Source organism: Zootoca vivipara, chromosome 1 (genome assembly GCF_965207765.1).
Source record: "Zootoca vivipara chromosome 1, rZooViv2.hap1.1, whole genome shotgun sequence".
Taxonomy (NCBI): Eukaryota; Metazoa; Chordata; class Lepidosauria; order Squamata; family Lacertidae; genus Zootoca; species Zootoca vivipara.
In genome coordinates, this window is record NC_142582.1 from 41,227,593 (window position 1) to 41,245,335 (window position 17,743).

At 42.7% G+C, this 17,743-nt stretch overlaps 1 protein-coding gene across 1 annotated transcript; it reads left to right on the forward strand.

Annotated features, from left to right (window-relative positions):
• The first annotated feature begins 277 nt into the window (after positions 1-277).
• DDX18 (DEAD-box helicase 18) lies at positions 278-16,615 on the forward strand. The gene is made up of 14 exons (XM_035130076.3): positions 278-466; positions 1,960-2,145; positions 3,207-3,353; positions 4,493-4,628; positions 5,498-5,598; positions 5,708-5,907; positions 5,987-6,101; positions 6,530-6,669; positions 8,494-8,655; positions 11,129-11,281; positions 12,701-12,814; positions 13,721-13,777; positions 14,758-14,935; positions 15,973-16,615. The coding sequence occupies exons 1-14, from the start codon at positions 328-330 to the stop codon at positions 16,116-16,118; spliced, it is 1,974 nt and encodes a 657-aa protein (XP_034985967.3). The 5' UTR covers positions 278-327; the 3' UTR covers positions 16,119-16,615.
• Positions 16,616-17,743: the final 1,128 nt, after the last annotated feature.

Here is a 17,743-nt window from a genome sequence, read left to right on the forward strand (position 1 = left end):
GACTATTTTTGCAAAGATAGCAAAGGGCCATGATTTATTTTTTTAGGGGTTTTTGCCACCTTAGAAAGCCAGAATTATTCCTTTCTTGCCTTGCTCGGAGCTCGGAGGCGGAGAAGCGGGGGGAATCCTACGCGCTTTCACCTACCAGCCGTCTGTGCTTCTTCCTCCGAGCCTCTAGAGGCCGCTGCAACCGGTTCTTTTTTTGGGCGGAAGGAGGGGAGCGAATGGGTACCGGAAGCTTTCGTGTTTCCGGCTGCTCCTTCCTTTCCCTGCTTCCCTTTCCCTCTGCGCACGTGGGGTCGGCGGTGGCGTTCGGTCTCCGCAGCCATGGCGGCCAATACGGGGAACCTGCCGATGCGGCTGCTGCGCAAGAAGCTCCACAAGCGGAACCTCAAGATTCGCCAGCGCAACTTGGCCCGGCAAGCGGCGGGGGCGGCGGATGGCGCAGTGGGCCTCGGGCCCTCCGGTAAGACGGCGGCCGGTGGGGAGACAGGGACACGGGCGCCGCGAAGGGAAGCTGGAGGGGAGACCAAGGACGGTGTTTGTTTATTTGATTTGGTCGTTGGTTTATTGGATTTCTACGCTGCCCTTCATCCGAGGCTCACAGGGCGGGTGGCAGAAAAAAGTACATAACATCGTAAAGAGGCAAAAAAGTACATAACATCGTAACGAGCAAAAACAACACCCTCCCACACCCTCCCCACTACACACACACAGTTTAAAAGGGTAATACTGTAGTATATTGATTTAGCCAAAGGCCTGGGGGAAGAGGAATGTATTTGCCTGGCGCCAAAAGATGATACAGTACGTGGCTTCCTCCCACACACATTTATTGTGCCCCGATAAGGCACAGGGGACAACAGTCTGTGTATTTGTATTTATGAACGTAAGAATAGCCCGCTGGATCAGGCCAGTGGCCCAGGTAAGTACAGCATCCTGTTCTCAAGGGGGCTGTGAGGAAGCAAGATTCAAACACAAGAGGGCTCTCCTGTAGTTTTGGGCAACTGGTATTCAGAAGTTTGACTGCCTCTGACCATGGAGGCAGAGCATAGCCATCATGGCCAACGGAGGGAGAAGCAGATTCCTCCAGGAATTTGTCTAATCCTCTTTTAAAGACATGTGTTGGTGGCCACCGCTGCCTCCTGTGGGAGCGAGTTCCATAGTTTTAACTATGCACTACATGAGGAAGTGCAGGCATCCCCAAACTTTGGCCCTCCAGATGTTTTGGACTACAATTCCCATCATCCCTGACAACTGGTCCTGCTAGCTAGGGATCATGGGAGTTGTAGGCCAAAACATCTGGAGGGCCGCAGTTTGGGGATGTCTGAGGAAGTGCTTTCTTTTGCCTACCTTAAATCTTCCAACAAACTGCCTTATATCGAGCCAGACCATTGGTCCAGCTTGCTCAGTATTGTCTACACTGACTGACAGCGGCTGTCTGGGGTTTCAGGCTAGAGTCTCTACCAACCCTACCTGGAGATGGTATTGGGAATTGAACGCAGGGCCTTCTGCTTTCAATGCAGATACTCTACCACTGAGCTGTAACCCTTCTAGAGTTCTAGAGTTGTGAGAGAGGGAAAGAAACTATGCACTTCCTCCATGCCAAGTGTAATTTTATAAACTCATGCCGCGTGATTTACTCACCTTTTCTCTAAACTAAAAAGGCACAAGTGCTGCGCTGCAACCCTTGTAGAGGAGTCATTCCATCCCCTTGATCGTATCTGGTTGGCCTTCTCTGCATCTTTTCCAGCTCTACAATATCCTTTCTTTCTAAAACATGTGCACACTTACTTATTGTGAGCATTGGGTCCATTGGGTTCAATAGAGGAGTGTATGTACCAGGAGTAATTAACTGGAGGAGCTATGAATGTGATCTGGCCCTTAAAATTCATGTGTGAAGTTGTTGTTTCTTAAATGGTATCAGACATTGCTTTGTTTTATTATTGTTTGTCTCATTAGGAGCAACAGTTGAGGGCATTGCAAAGGACTTTTCCAGCATCTCAGAAGCAGCAGCTGAAGAACAAAAAACAGAGGATGTGGAGCAGACTAAAGTAACACAAAAAAATGGTGAGGCTGGAAACACACAGCCTGAGTTGAAAAAGAAGAAAAAGAAGAAAAGAAAAATTGTGGCTGATACAGAAAATGGTATTATATCTCTTATTTTTAACCAGTTGTAAAAATGCCTTGTGTGGGGTACTCAGGTGCCCAACAGTTGCCTATTAGGTGCTTGGGAATCACTGTGCAAGGGGGATTGCCAGTCCTATTCTTTGTAAGCTGCCTTGTGCAATTTCAAAGTTTACCTAGGCAGTTTCAAAGTTTAAAGAAGTAGCACAAGTGCCTTGCAAGTGTGAAGTCTCTTCCAAGAGCAGCACTGGGAGGGAGAAGCAGCTTCTGTTGAATGGAAACCTTTTCCTCCACCTAGAGCAGGCACCCCCTTTGGCCCTCCAGATGTTTTGGGCTACAATTCCCATCTTCCCTGACCACTGGTCCTGTTAGCTAGGGATCATGGGAGTTGTAGGCCAAAACATCTGGAGGGCTGCAGTTTGGGGGTGCCTGTCCTAGAGCAAGGCACACACTCATCAGCTGATGGGCAGTTGGGAATGCACCTTGCCCCAGGAAAACAATCAAGCCCACTTTAAGATCTGATTGTTCTTTTGAAGGCACAGCCTTACCTGGCCTACAGCTGATGTCACGTATGATGTAATGTGTTGGGCAGATGAGCATGGCTTCCCCAAAACAGCCTCACAAGCCAAATTGGGAGGCCTCGTAGGCTAAAGCTGGTTCCCCATGATGTGTGGATGTGGCCAGTGGCTAATACTACAGTGTTGTCTTGTTACTTTCTGGGACTTGGGAGACCATTAGATAAACTGGCTTTTCATCTGATTGATTCTGACTTCTCTCTTTTCTTCTTCGTTCTCTTCTGCTTTCTAGGTGACTACTCCACATAGTGCAGAACTAGCTTTCCCCTCTTTTTGCAGCTTAGATGCAGAAACTTTGGTGGTAGTTTATATGTGGCATAAGTACATTTTTGTCCATAGCTTAAATGCTAAAACCAGAGATCAACAGTGTGGAATTCTCCCCCTGGCCCTCTCAATGAATGTACCAACTACACTGACTGTCATATAAATTATTGCTGCAGACTGCTAGTTCATATGTACATGTCTGGTGTTGGCATTAATTGAATTCAGTGCATTGTGTATACACAGAAACTAAGAAAGCAAAAATGGAAGAAGAATGCACTGAGGAAGAAGACACCTTAAATGGGGAGCCCAAAGAAGAAAGTAGTGAAAGTTTGGATGAGAAAGAAGTGTCTGAAGATGCTGATGGACCTGCTTTGCCTCTAGGACTAACAGGCAAGCTCCCCCCAACCCCAACCCCACTTCTTTGTTCTGTTTCTTGTTTAGTGAGATTTTGTCTATCAAAATGTTCAGGCGGTACTGAGTTTTCTCTTTTTTTAAAGTGAATGTTAAGTCAATTGGTAGTTTCACTTATTGTCTGTGGACTGACCATTGGGAGTAAATTTCATTAAATTTCATTGAACTCAGTGAGATTCATTGGACTGGGCTCCAGGGCTCTGGGTTTTTTATTTCTATTGATCTTGGAGATCAAGTTATCCTTCCTTTGGTATCCGGCTGCAGCACTAACCCCTGGTCAGCAGTGGCAAGGCTTGATGGAGCAGTGCAGCCCACGCTAGGTCTGCGGCTCCAGCATTCACGTTGGTTAGAGTGGAAGGTGGGGTGGGCAGGAGGAATGTCCCTTTACAGTGCCAGTTCCCAGGCTGTGTATGATTGTACGTAGCATTGTAGCCTAGTATTGCCCAGACATGTGAAACTTTCCCATGTCAATTTGCACAACTCAAGCCAAGAGATATTGGCAACCAAATGCTATACATGCAGTAGGCCATGAGCAGGCAAACTAAGGCCCAGGGGCTGGTTCTGGCCCAATTGCCTTCTAAATCTGGCCCGTGGACGGTCCAGGAATCAGCGTGTTTTTACATGAGTAGAATGTGCTTTTATTTCAAATGCATCTCTGGGTTATTCGTGGGGCATAGGAGTTTGTTCATCTCCTCCCCTCCCCCCCCCCAAGAATATAGTCTGGCCCCTTACAAGGTCTGAGGGACAGTGGACCGGCCCCCTACTGAAAAAGTTTGCTGATCCCTGCAGTGGGCTGTGTATCCAACTCGGAGATGTGTAACTCCTTCAGGCATTGCTGCAATGTGGCTTTCATATGTGGAAAAACGAAACCACCTCAGCAATACACTAAGCTTATTTGGTGATCAGATGATTCCAGAGAAAGTTGTGTGTACTGAGGCTGGGAATGCTTAGGATAAAGTTAGCTGGATAAGTTAGCTGTCATCAGAATTTTCCGTGGTGTGCAGAAACGGGAAATTTGATACTGAAAGGCCAGCTTTGTTCTACTTTAATAAGGGTTTGTTGCTATTTATTTTGGCATGTTGTCAATGGAAACTGAGCAAGATCATTTCTGCCTTCAGGTGCTTTTGAGGATACGTCGTTTGCTTCCCTGAATGGCCTTGTCAGTGAGAACACGTTGAAAGGAATAGCTGACATGGGCTTTACGCACATGACAGAAATTCAGCATAAAAGTATTAAACCACTTGTGGAAGGCAGGTAAGAAATGACTTGTGGAAGGCTGGTGTCTTTTGTATGGACTCTTTTTTTTATTGTCGTATCAATGGCAGCCATGCTTCTGAGCACCAGTTGCTGGAGATCATAGGAGGGGAGAGTGATTGTGTGCTCGGATTCTGCTTGAGCATTTCCCTGAGGCACCTGGTTGGCCACTGAGAACAGAATGCTGGACTAGATGGCCCATTGGCCTGATCCGACAGGGCTCTTGGTAACTAAGGAGATAGCTCTTGGATAGACCCAGAATGATTTCTCCTCTCCTCCCCACTCCACGTGCTGTTACTGCGGTTGTCATCTTGTGCATACTAGCCTGAAAAGAGCCCATTGAATACAGGGGTAATATTTAGCATGAAACTTCCAACACACCATCTGGAAGGGATTTTTTTTAAAGTCATGTAGGGGCTGCAAGGGAAAGGAGAGGAAGAGCAGGGCCTGTTTGCACAAAAAACAAATAGGGCATCACAATTGGATATCACCCAATGGGACTTAATTTGAATAATTGCTTATATGATCAGACTGCGTTTCTTTCTATCTCATTGCTGGGTTGTGAGCATTGTATTAAAGCTTGCTACATTAATATCAGTTAAGGTTGTGGTGGAAAATTAAAATAGTGACAGCTGAAAGTAGTCCCACATGTATTTTGGAAAATGATTTTTTATGTCATAGGTAATACGTAGTTTAGGTTGCAATCCTATACCTAGAAATAAGCTCAGTGGGACTTACTTTTGCCTACGCACGCATAAACAGAAACTGGGATTATTTATAACGTTTACCTTTAAAGCTATTATTTGATTTTAAATTGTTTCAGCTTTCCTGCTCCTAAATTCAGTTCTTCATACTTAATCTATCTGCAGAGATATTCTAGCAGCTGCAAAAACCGGCAGTGGCAAAACACTGGCATTTCTTATTCCAGCGATAGAACTCATCTACAAGTTAAAATTCATGCCCAGGAATGGTAAGATTTTCTGCATTGCCTTCTCACTTGAAAGTCTGAATATAAATTTGGGGATAATTGTTTGCCATTATGGTCTCCTTTCTGCATCTTTCCCTCTGCCCCCTTCCAGGAACGGGCGTCCTCATCCTATCTCCTACTCGGGAACTTGCCATGCAGACGTATGGTGTCCTCAAAGAATTGATGACCCACCACGTCCACACTTACGGCCTGATAATGGGAGGCAGTAATAGATCTGCCGAGGCGCAAAAACTTGCAAATGGCATTAACATCATTGTGGCAACTCCAGGCAGGCTTCTGGACCATATGCAGGTAGGAAGAGGAGTGTGTAGATCAGGACTTACTTTGTGTGCCTTGTGATAGCTGGTGACACTGTTTAAATGCCTTGCAGAATACTCCAGGGTTTATGTTCAAGAACCTGCAGTGCCTGGTGATCGATGAGGCAGATAGAATTTTAGAAGTGGGATTTGAGGAAGAAATGAAACAGATCATTAAGCTCCTACCAAGTAAGCAAAACATTCAAAATTGTCCTCATTCTTTCTTTCTTGAGATGGCAGGGAGAGCACTGGTCTCAAAACACTTCATTTTTTATGTTTTGCAGTTCTTGCTCACTTTTTCAGTGTCTCTTGCGTTTTCCTTTTTAGCACTGTACAGAATTTTTAATGGATGTGCCTTCCTTACAGTGTGCTAAATAGTAACATTTGCAGTGTAATCCCATAACATTTTTTGTGTGCTTCTACTTCAAAACTGGACTGCTATGAAACTATTTGGCTCTTAGTTGGAAAAAAAAACCTGTGACCTGCTAATTTTAGAAATATCCAGGTTATACAAAGAGCAAGTGTGTTTCTCATAGCATTAGTGTGTTTAATTTCATTCAAGGTCTGTTGCTGTAATCCATTCAGTTGAAGTTGCTTCCTATTTTCCCCCCTCCCAGAGCGTAGGCAGACCATGCTGTTCTCTGCTACACAAACCCGTAAAGTTGAAGACCTGGCCAAGATTTCTCTAAAAAAGGAGCCATTGTATGTTGGGGTTGATGACAATAAAGAGACAGCAACTGTAGATGGGCTTGAACAGGTAATGATGATGGTGATGGTGATGATAGAAGAAAGATACATTAGCTTGTTAGCAAAGTTTGTTTCATTTTTACTGCTGTCCTGGATGCTCATTTCTCTACTTTGATCAGATTTCCCTTTCTCCAGGTGCCCTTTGTTTTTCGTATTGTCCTGGTTCTCATGTAACTCTTAAGTTATGGTTTAATTCAATTGTCCCCACCCAGCTCAGTGTCTTAACCAGCGTTTATTCACCATGACCAAACCACACTTTTAAACTATGGCTTCTTGTTGATTCATAAGCTTTAATTGTTGACCACATATAGTTCCACAGACATGCATCTAGCACAGGCATAGGCAAACTTGGCCCTCCAGATGCTTTGGGACTACAACTCCCATCATCCCTAGCTAACAGGACCAGTGGTCAGGGATGATGGGAATTGTAGTCCCAAAACATCTGGAGGGCCAAGTTTGCCCATGCCTGATCTAGCATCTTCATTGTATTGCTTTCACCATATGATGAAGCTGTAACTTCACTCTGGACTTTGAACAGTTAATACTTTTTGTTTTGTGGGATCCAGCTGAATTGGTATTGTTCTGCTCTGGTTATAATGGTTTTGCTTGTGTTTTTTTTAATTGTACTGTAGCATATAGAATTGTATATTATATTGCTGTAGCCTGCCCTAGGATCTTAATAAATAAGTGCTACGTGCAAACCCAGACATTGAGATCTGCATCCAAGTTCAGGTACAGACAGTGTACATACGGTAACTTTTCTAATTTTGGCTTACAGCTGATCACTTTTTTCAAATATCCATGTATCTTCCATAACAACCCTGATTCCTATGCACCTGCAGTGGCATAATTACAACTAAATGCAGCTTTGAAACAGTGTGGACTCCATGCTGCTGCCTGAAGATATTAATTGTCTACTATCTCACTTGGAATGGTCTTATACCAGATTTAGATTGGGCTTAGGGTTATTAAATTTGTATATTGCTTCCTACTAAAGTCTCAAAACAATTTGCAATAAAGATAAAAAACACATTAACGTTAAAGACAGATATAGCAATACAATATCGTATCATCGATGCTGCACAAGCAATCGGGAAAACAAAAACATCTTTGCCTGGTGCCAAAAGGATGACAAAGTTGGTGGTGACTAGCCTTAAAAAGTCATTCTTTCAAAAACTTCAGGAATATATGAACATTAGTTGGGGTAAACTTTAATGGTACTCATGCAGATTCTCTTTATAGTCCTTGTTTGTAAGGGAAAAAAAATGTAAAGTAAAACTCACATTTCACTGAAATCTTTATTCAGGTAGTCTGACATTTTCTAAGGCCATACTTTTTGAACATGTTCACTGGAAAATCCCACTGAATTTAGTTGAATTGCTTGTAAATGTGCATAGGATGGAACTGTAAGAAAATGTAACTGTTTCCTATGATACAATGTCTTTCTTCCTGCAGCCCCCAGTCTTCTACAGAGGGTTATCCAACCCTCTGGAGAAGATTTTGCCATCACAGTGGGCGGGGAGAGGGGGGTTGCAGAAGGAAGGGAAACCAATTTTGCCAGTGGTGCCTTTTCTACTGGCAGATGAATAGCATTGGAATCGGGTTTGTTTGTTTTTAAAACCCCTTTTTGATCCCTTTCCTTTAGTCGATGGGAGTCAACCACACACCTTCACTTCTGGTCAAAATTTTGTTTTTCACAAGTAAGAGATTAGGAAAGGAGTTATCAGAACACGATTTTTGGGTGCATTTCAGTACAGTGTGTTTTTGAACGCTTCCGTTTGGAAGTTGCTAGAAAGAGCACTATACATAAAACCATTTTCCCAATCATTTTTAGGGTTATGTAGTGTGCCCTTCAGAAAAGAGGTTCCTCCTGCTTTTCACTTTCCTCAAGAAGAATCGGAAGAAAAAGCTGATGGTGTTCTTCTCTTCGTGTATGTCTGTGAAGTACCATTATGAACTTCTTAACTACATTGATCTCCCGGTCCTGGCCATTCACGTAAGTATATGTTTTGGAAATGACAGTCTACTTTGAAACTGGCAGTGTTTATCAATGACTGTTTTGATCACCCATGATTTATTTTGGGTTAATATACATAAAGCTGATAATCTGATAAACCAGAATCTAGCAGTTATCCATCACTTGTGAGTTATTGCGTGCTTCCTTTTCACGGGCTGCGTTCCGAGGTAATGCTAAGCTGTGAAGTATTATTTGTTTAACTATCCACGAGATGCATGCTGATATATGCCGCTTGAGTACTCCCACAATCTAATGCCAAGGTTCATTCTTGGCTTCCCTGCTCATTCATGGTTTCTTTGAAAGAAACAAACCAAGAGGGCTGGTTTAAGCAACGCTAAGCCAGCTGCTCCATAGTTTGTTTCCCTGCTCAACTAAAGGAAGGTGCTGGTGTTCAGTTAAATGAACCCTGTTTTAAGCAAACCAATAGCTTAGCGGTCATTATGATGTGATCAATGTTATAAGTATTTTGACAATGTTCAACCAGTACACTTACAAAGTATATTTTTGGCCAGCTAAGTGCCATCTTTAAATGACAGCTGATCTCAGACTTTTGGGACTTCTAGGGCACACTGTTAATAATTTCTACAGCCCCCCTTTTTGGCAAGAAATTTACCCTGCTCTATGCTATCATGAGACCCCTTTTGCATCTACAGCTGGGTGTTTTGAGCCAACTTTCAAGCTTGAATAATGCATGTAGCTTTGAAGTTATTGTAAATTGCAGGTGGCCTTTTATGAAGCCCGAGAGTGCATAACAGGAATGTCAGCATCTCAGCAAGATTTCAGCAACGGAGTCATAAATTAACCTTTAAATGTCATCAGCGGAACCTTTCTCTTAAACCTGCCTTTAAAATGCTTATCTGAAGAACTCTGTTTTGTCAGCAAGGTTGAAGTTGTTTGTTATAATGTTGTTAGCTGACAGTTAACCATTTTAAGTGTGGCTGCATTAATGTAGTAAAGTGATTCCCCCCCCCCCCCCGTGCCCATACTGTGGAAAGAAGCAAAGCATCCTTTATTTCTTCTTAAATTAACACAAAAATGACTATTCAGGTAGAATTTACTAAATGAACTGCAATACTGTGCACTTTTTAGAAAGAAAAAGAAATTCCATTCTCTCCCGTAACCTGTTTATTTATGTTTACAACTAATGCAGTTTATATTCTGCCAGTTTACCTAACCTGGAAGGCCCTGAGTATTTCCAGTTAAATGTGTCATTGCAACAAAGAACTTCAGAGCAGATTTGTGCAACAGTTTAACAACCATTCCATGGCAGAGTTGTTACAACTAATGCAGTTTATATTCTGCCAGTTTACCTAACCTGGAAGGCCCTGAGTATTTCCAGTTAAATGTGTCATTGCAACAAAGAACTTCAGAGCAGATTTGTGCAACAGTTTAACAACCAGTTGTTGTTGTTGTTGTTTTTTGTGGGGTTTTTTTGTAGAACTCATTCCTGTGTACGGGTTTTACTATAACCTTTCTGGAACACAACTCCCATCAGCATACCATGCTGGCTGAGGCTAATGGGAATCGTAGTCTAAAACATTTGGAGGGCGCTAGGTTGGTGAAGGATGTTTTATTGTATGAGCAGCTGCTGGTTTCCTTTACACCCCAAACATAGCAACAGGTGTTCACCAAAATGGGTTCACCATAGATTTCTGTGGTGTCAGGGAGAAGAGAATGCAGACTTAACCATGAGTTATTGGACAACGTCTCTAACCATCTATCTGGAGATTTTTATAGTTCAATACTTTTTGAGCTATTTTCCCACTGAAGTAGAAAGTGTGATGTGCAACATAAATCAGTCTTGGACTGCTACTCTTATGGCTATGCTCTGCCTCCCATGTTGGAGTGTGTCTCTGAATGCCAGTTCCTGGGAATAGCAAGTGAGGAAAGTACTGTTACACTCAGGTCTCTCTCACAATCTTGCTGTAGGCTGCTCTTTTTGCATTTTCTCATAAAAAGCAGTGATTGCTGCCTTTTTCCATGCTGGACATTTCTTCTGACTTTATGTGGTGGCTAAAAGTGTAAACTGACCGCCAGCAATTCTCTGATCTAAATCTTGCCTTAGGCATGGATTTGCTGAAGTGGTTTTATGCAAATTGCAGAGCCTTAGCATGCTTGCTGCAAAATGGGGGTAGTAATGCAGACCTTTCTTTACAGGATTCTTGTAAGATTCAACAAGCACTATTTATTCGGCCATGCATAATGTATCGCAGATTACGTCCCACACAGTGGTGGTTCTGACACTTGTTCACACCTAGTTATGGCTTTGTAACAGATTTGGGGTTTGTTTGGCAGTGTAATTTTTGACATAATTCTGATATATTTGTAGCCAGGCTACTATTCGTGCAGTGCGATGCATGTACATTATAGGGATGTGTTGGCTTTCAGGCTCTCTTCGAAGAATCCCATAGTTGCTTATGAACCTCATCTTGAACATCTCACTTTCTTCTAGGGCAAGCAGAAGCAAACGAAGCGCACAACCACCTTTTTCCAGTTCTGCAATGCAGATTCTGGAATACTCTTGTGCACAGATGTAGCTGCTCGAGGACTGGACATTCCAGAGGTTGACTGGATAGTTCAGTATGACCCACCAGATGATCCAAAGGTAGTACGATTTCATGAAAGATGTGTGTTTTCAGAGGCGCTGTGGATTTAACCCACCTAAGAAATTCCCCAGTGTTCCTGAAACTAAATGAGAGTGCAAATCCTAATATATTTATTTATGCATATTTATAGCACACACTTATAATATAGCAAGGTGGCATACGGCACATAAGAATAAAAATAAAGCATCCATAAATACATCAATAAAATCCCTGCTAAGCTTGACTTCACAGTTTAACATTTAAATTTTATCCATTACATTTCCTCCAAGGAGCGCAAGGTGGCATGCATACATTTCTGTCCCATACAGTGATTATACCCAGTTTCGTTTTGGTTCTGCAGGGTTACTGTATCCTGTACATTCAGACTGTTTCCTGAGACCCTTCAGAATGTTTTGTCTTTTTTTTTTCCTTTTGGGGGAAATTCTTTTGCACAAGATTACTCTTCTAAGGAAAGGGGGGGGGGATAAAGGAACTGGAAAATCTGGTGCATATGACAAAGCTCCTCTGTGTCTACTCAGCTTTTCTTTTCCTTCCCTCCATCGTCAAATCCCTATGCTGAACCAAAGACCTGTTTAAGTAGCAAAAGTCACAACGCCTAGTACCAATAGTTATTGGCATGCAGGGTGGCTTGTATCAGCGCAGAAACAGCACCATCCAAGGAAGAGTGGGGCCAGGCTTTCATGCTAACCTTCCAGTTAAATGGCTTGTTGCTTCATGATCAGTTTACTGAAACACGCATGTAGCTTTCAGGATTGGCACAAGATCCATGCGGCAGGTGTTTGCCCTCCAGTATGTGGAGGCCAGTAACATGGGCATGGCCAGGGTGGGAGCAGATCTAGCTCGCATGTTCCTGTCCTAACACAGACAGTTCTATAATGGTGGGCATGGAATGCCTGAATAAGGCGAGAGTATTGGAATCATAGCTGACTCCAGCGATGCTTAAGAGGAAGTGAGGGTGGCATTTAGGTGAGCCATTGGGAGCCCAGAAAGAAAGAGCTGGTTAATGCCATGCTGGCTGCCTGAGCATGCAAATGGTGACAGTAATGAGGAGCAGCAAAGAATCAAGCTCCTGGCCAGTGTTGGAAGCTTAGCAGCTGCCAGAAAATGCTGACTTGCAGTCTTGGCTGCGGCTGTGGAGAGTCAAGCTGCCAAACTCTTTCCCCCCCCCCGAAAAAATGCTTCTTTATTTTTCCCATTGTGTATACTTTTCCAAAGCGTCCATGCTTTTCTTTTCTTTTTTACTAATTTATTTTGTCAAAGCTAAATCCATAACTGAAGTAAGTAAGAATTTCATTTGGGGAATAGGGGGCTTTTAAGTAAGTTTAGTTGCGGATCTGTTTATGTATGAGCGCCCTTTGCTGTGCCTCTGTTTACTGTAAAGAATGTTAGTTACTCTCGCTTTGTTTCTTTCTAAAAAGGAATACATTCACCGTGTTGGTAGGACTGCCCGGGGTATAAACGGAAGAGGACATGCTCTGCTGATTTTACGTCCAGAAGAACTGGGTTTCTTGCGTTACCTAAAGCAAGCCAGGGTAAGTCGGTGTGGAGCACTGCAGCTGAGCTTTAATGATTAATCAAATAATTTCTACCTGCCTTAATTGCCTAAAGAGTGTTTAACTAAATAACCTTAGTAGAGTTGCAGAGTGGCTGCTGTAATGAAACTGCATAATTTAGAAGCTTTCCATCATATTATGCATGTGGAGTTTAAGGGAGTAGAGAAAATTTAACACATGCTATGGATGGACTGCTTTGATATCCTGGCTCTTGGTCCCATCACATATCTACCAGTATCAGAGCAAACAGAATCAGCTTCTAATTCCCATGATGCCAAGGATGGCCATAAGTTGTCAGTAAAATTGTTTGTTTTGTATAGAATGGTGAGGGCTTTGATGGTGGCAATACCACCGTGAAGATGGCTGTGCAGTGCTGCTGCATATATTGGTGGTAGCCGGCGGGGGGGTTCATATAAGCTTGTTTTCCCGCCATAAAATGACTCACGAACACATCTTTTGCAGGAATTATGCAAATACGGAAACTTCCATGGTGCATTTGCACAGGAATGCATCAGAGTAATTGTCCCCTGTTGGGTATAGAAATGTGAAATGTCTTTGGTTATGAGGGTGTTTCAGAATGCGATTACAAAACAGCTGCTCATGCTGTGTATGAGCTTCCATTCCTCTTTGAAACATTCTTCTGTTGAAATCACTCTCTGGATTTCTGTCATCACCAAAAAAAAGAAAAGAAAAAACCTGCTTTATTTACACTAATTTAGCAAGTGGAGAAGAATGGGATTTGGGGTGAGCCTCCATATGTTCTAGACAGCTGATTGTTTGTTTTTAGTGACAGTTCTCTCTGTTAAGAACTGATGTTTGAGCACCACCTGCCCATTTCGGTATCTTCCGCATATAACGTAACAATTTTCTTAATTATTCTTTTAGGTACCATTAAATGAATTTGAATTTTCTTGGTCCAAAATTTCTGACATCCAATCTCAGGTAAAATAAAAACAAAAGAGTTTCTGCCACTTGCATTCTTGAGCTTGCTTCACCTATTTCTTTGGGGGGGGGGAATTGTACCCCATATATCTAGGTAACTAAAAATAAATAAATACAAATGGCAATCTAATGAATAAATAATAATAATGCACCAATTTTTGAAGGTATTGTGAGGTGCGAGTGAAACTATATTTGGATTAATTTTAATCCTGCTACATTTAGAGTAACCGTAGCAACCTACTTATAAAACAGTGTGTGTCTTACGTATGTTGAGGCACCTGAGCAGTACCCTTATGGTCTTTCTTATTAGTGTTTATTTGTAGCCTTTCAGAATATTTATACGTCCTCATGGAAGGGTTTGTAATAGAAAGAGAGTAAAATAATACTCAGGGCAGGTGGAGGAATGGGCCATAGCTGGAACAGACCCTGATGTCATTTTGGACTTCCTCCCACAAGAATTTCACTCCGAAGGATAAAATGACAGCATGTGAGTGTAAACTGAGCTGACTGCAAGATGTTGACATCAGAGGGGTTGACGTCGGGGCACGATTTTAGAAGCCCTTCCTCTGGCATTATGTATTTTATAAAAACTTGGAAGTGGCAACATGCTGTGTATATTTTAGGCAGTAGGTAAGATGGAGACCAGGATATTATTTTTTTCAGAGACCTGGTAAAAATTCCCACTGTAGAATGTGGAGTTTTCACACTTAGTTCTACGAAGGAAATTTATACCTAATTTTCAAATTCTATAGCCACATAGTTTTGTAAAACAAAACAGAACAGAACAGTATTTCTTGATAATGAGCTTGCATTGTTAACTTTGAAAATTACACTTTGATAAATGTGTGTGCTAATCCAACTGTATTGCTGTATTCTTCCAAATGATAAATGTCAGTGTCAGTTACCTGCAAAATGTTCCATTTCCTCATTTATTAGGTGACTGTATAATTGAATGTTCCTTCTGCCTTTGTAATTTTCAGCTGGAAAAATTGATCGAGAAGAACTACTTTCTTCACAAATCTGCCCAAGAAGCTTACAAAGCCTATATAAGGGCTTATGATTCCCATTCTCTGAAACAGATCTACAACGTCAATAACTTGGATCTGCTCAAGGTTGCGCTCTCTTTTGGCTTCAAAGTCCCGCCATTTGTGGACCTTAGTATCCTTTTGTTGCAAAGTATTAATTTCTTCCCCTTTCTAAGATTCAGAAGTGTTGGAGTCAACTGTTTGCTTTTTCAGTAAACCAGTTTGTGGGCTGGTAGTAGATCAGGTTCAATGGCAGTTTTGGAAATTCAGAAGTGCAGGTGTAGATTTTAAACATAACTTTTTCATGTGTAAAAGAAGGTGGAGGGCATGAGCTTGAGGCACCTGCTTTTACTTTCAGTGTGTAGCAATGGCACTACTCTTAAGAAGGGCCTGCCAGGGCAAATGATTATGGTCTGCTTTTGTTGTTTCATTCCATCTTCTTTGCAACCTAAAATGCCAATTGGCTTTGTGTTTAAATGGACTAGTTATTCTATCCTTTGGAACCCGACTGCTTCAGTCACAAGCTTGACATAATAATGGTATCTAATAGTGGGCTACTAGGGACCCAGGTGGCGCTTTGGTTAAACCACTGAGCCTAGGGCTTGCTGATCAGAAGGTCGGCGGTTCGAATCCCTGTGACGGGGTGAGCTCCCGTTGCTTGGTCCCAGCTCCTGCCAACCTAGCAGTTCGAAAGCACGTCAAAGTGCAAGTAGATAAATAGGGACCGCTACAGCGGGAAGGTAAACGGCGTTTCCATGTGCTGCTCTGGTTTGCCAGAAGCGGCTTTGTCATGCTGGCCACATGACCTGGAAGCTATACGCCGGCTCCCTCGGCCAATAATGCGAGATGAGTGCGCAACCCCAGAGTCGGTCACGACTGGACCTAATGGTCAGGGGTCCCTTTACCTTTACCTTTAATAGTGGGCTAGCTTTGCTCTCCGTAGAAAAACTTAATTGGAAAACTCTGAGTGATGGCAATCACTAGGTAAATTTCTACAGGTGTTTTCTTCTCCCTTGCCACGCTTGCAATCTAGTTTTGAAAATGTACTGCTAATGCTATGATTCCACCCCCCTCTCCCCCCAAAAAGACCTTGGTGCCATCCTTAGAATTTTAATAGCTTAAGCTAATTACATATTTATGAACTTGCGTTCCTTGACACCATTTTCTCAGATGTAAACAGCAGCCACGGGAAGAGATTGCAAAAGAGAGGTGGCGGTGGAGGGTTTGGCTATCAGAAATCAAAGAACGTCCAGAAATCCAAAATCTTCAAGCACATTAACAAGAAACAATCAGATAGCAGGCAATTTTCCCGCTGAGATGCTCGTTCCATGTTCACAGAAATGGCTTTTGAAAGTGATCCTTAACTTACTCTGTTCTCTGCAAAGCAAGGTGCATTCAGTATAGAATTTGGTGTAGACTTTAAAGCACACACTCTTAGGGCTCTCATCATTGTACCTATGCATGGAAGATTCCCATTTAGCTTTCCCCACTTCTTCCAGCCTATGCTCACGTGAATTGGCTGCAGTTCTCTTACCCAGGAAAATAGAATGCCTCTTCCTTTGTCCCCTATTCCCCTCTGCAGTACAGGATATTAGTATTCTTGATATACGGCTTGGCTGACCCTTTGGGGGTCCTCCTGGAGCTAATGCTATGGCTACAATGGACTGGAGCACAAGTCTCTATCCACAGTTAAAAGTGCTCTATTTTCTTCCATGAACTCCCAAGTGATTTGGCATCTCTCGGAATTTTTAGGCTGTATGTACACTGATTTTGCAAAAGGTGATTAATACAATTCTTTTTTATGTACTCTTAAGTTTTTGTACTCAGAGACTCTTCCTTGTGTTTTCTTACAAAGTAAACGTAGGTTGTCTCCTTGCTATGCTACATGGCTGTTCAGAAGCTCTTTAGAGGTTTGACAGCCCATTGGGGCCATATTTAGAAATTGTAGGTGATTATTCCCCCTCCCCCCAACCCAGTCCCAAGTGGCAATTCCTTTTTCCTCCAAAGCTTCAAAAGCTTTTTTGTAACTTTTGGAAGTATAAAGGATGTTTGAAGAAGAGAGAACCTTTATCCAAGACGTATATAAAGTGATACCTTACTTTGAATTGAAAGCTTTGAAGAAGTTTAGGGGTATTGCGCTCAGTATGAATTTTTGAATTGAGTTTAAATGGTTAGAACTCAAAAGGTAAAACAAAATTATATATCATCATGTCACATGAAAAATGCCTTTAGAGTTCTGGGCACATAGCACACTTCTCAGGCTATTGGTTCTGCCACCAAAGCGGATTCTTTCCTTTTTGTCCCCTTTGGAATAGGCTTCAGGCCCTGCAGCCGTGTTCCATTAGGGCATCCAACTTGTGCATTTTAACTGCATGAACTGCTTTTTTCACATGGCAGCAGGAGAACAACATTAGAAGCAGCAAGGTACTTGTGAATCCACGTGGTTGTGTTTGCAGTAACATTGGAAGCCAGGCTTCCTACTGTTGAGTTGCTTATATAGTAATATATGTTGTGTTGGAACAAGCAAGTGGGAGTTGTCCTAACCAGAGACTCACAGCTGCAATGTCAGTTTTGAAGGCTCACCCAAATGCTCCAGAGGGTTGTGAGAACCCCTGATCTGGAGTTGGGGCGAACATTCCATTGTGCAAGGAGAAATCCTTGGACTGAGAGGACATTTGCTGTAGAGCTATGTTGAATTCCACCCTTGGGATGGAATTCAACAAAGCACTAAGTGGAGGAACAAGGTTTGGTCATGCAACAAGACTTCCACCTTCTCTTCCCCCCTGTGCCCTGAAACCTATTCTGGTGGCTCCCCCAACCCAGTTTTAAGTTGGGGTGGGGGGAGAGTCTTGCTGAGTAATCGAACCTCGTTCCAGTCACACGGCATAGTTGATACCTGCCCTCCTGGAGCCAGTTGGCTTATGATGCTATTTTTGAATTT

Coding starts and splice junctions, on each gene's coding strand:
- DDX18 (XM_035130076.3), top strand. CDS start 328: ATGGCGGCCAATACGGGGAACCTGCCGATGCGGCTGCTGCGCAAGAAG. Junction 3,354..4,492: donor TTTGCCTCTAGGACTAACAG/GCAAGCTCCCCC, acceptor TTCTGCCTTCAG/GTGCTTTTGAGGATACGTCG. Junction 14,936..15,972: donor CCCGCCATTTGTGGACCTTA/GTATCCTTTTGT, acceptor CCATTTTCTCAG/ATGTAAACAGCAGCCACGGG.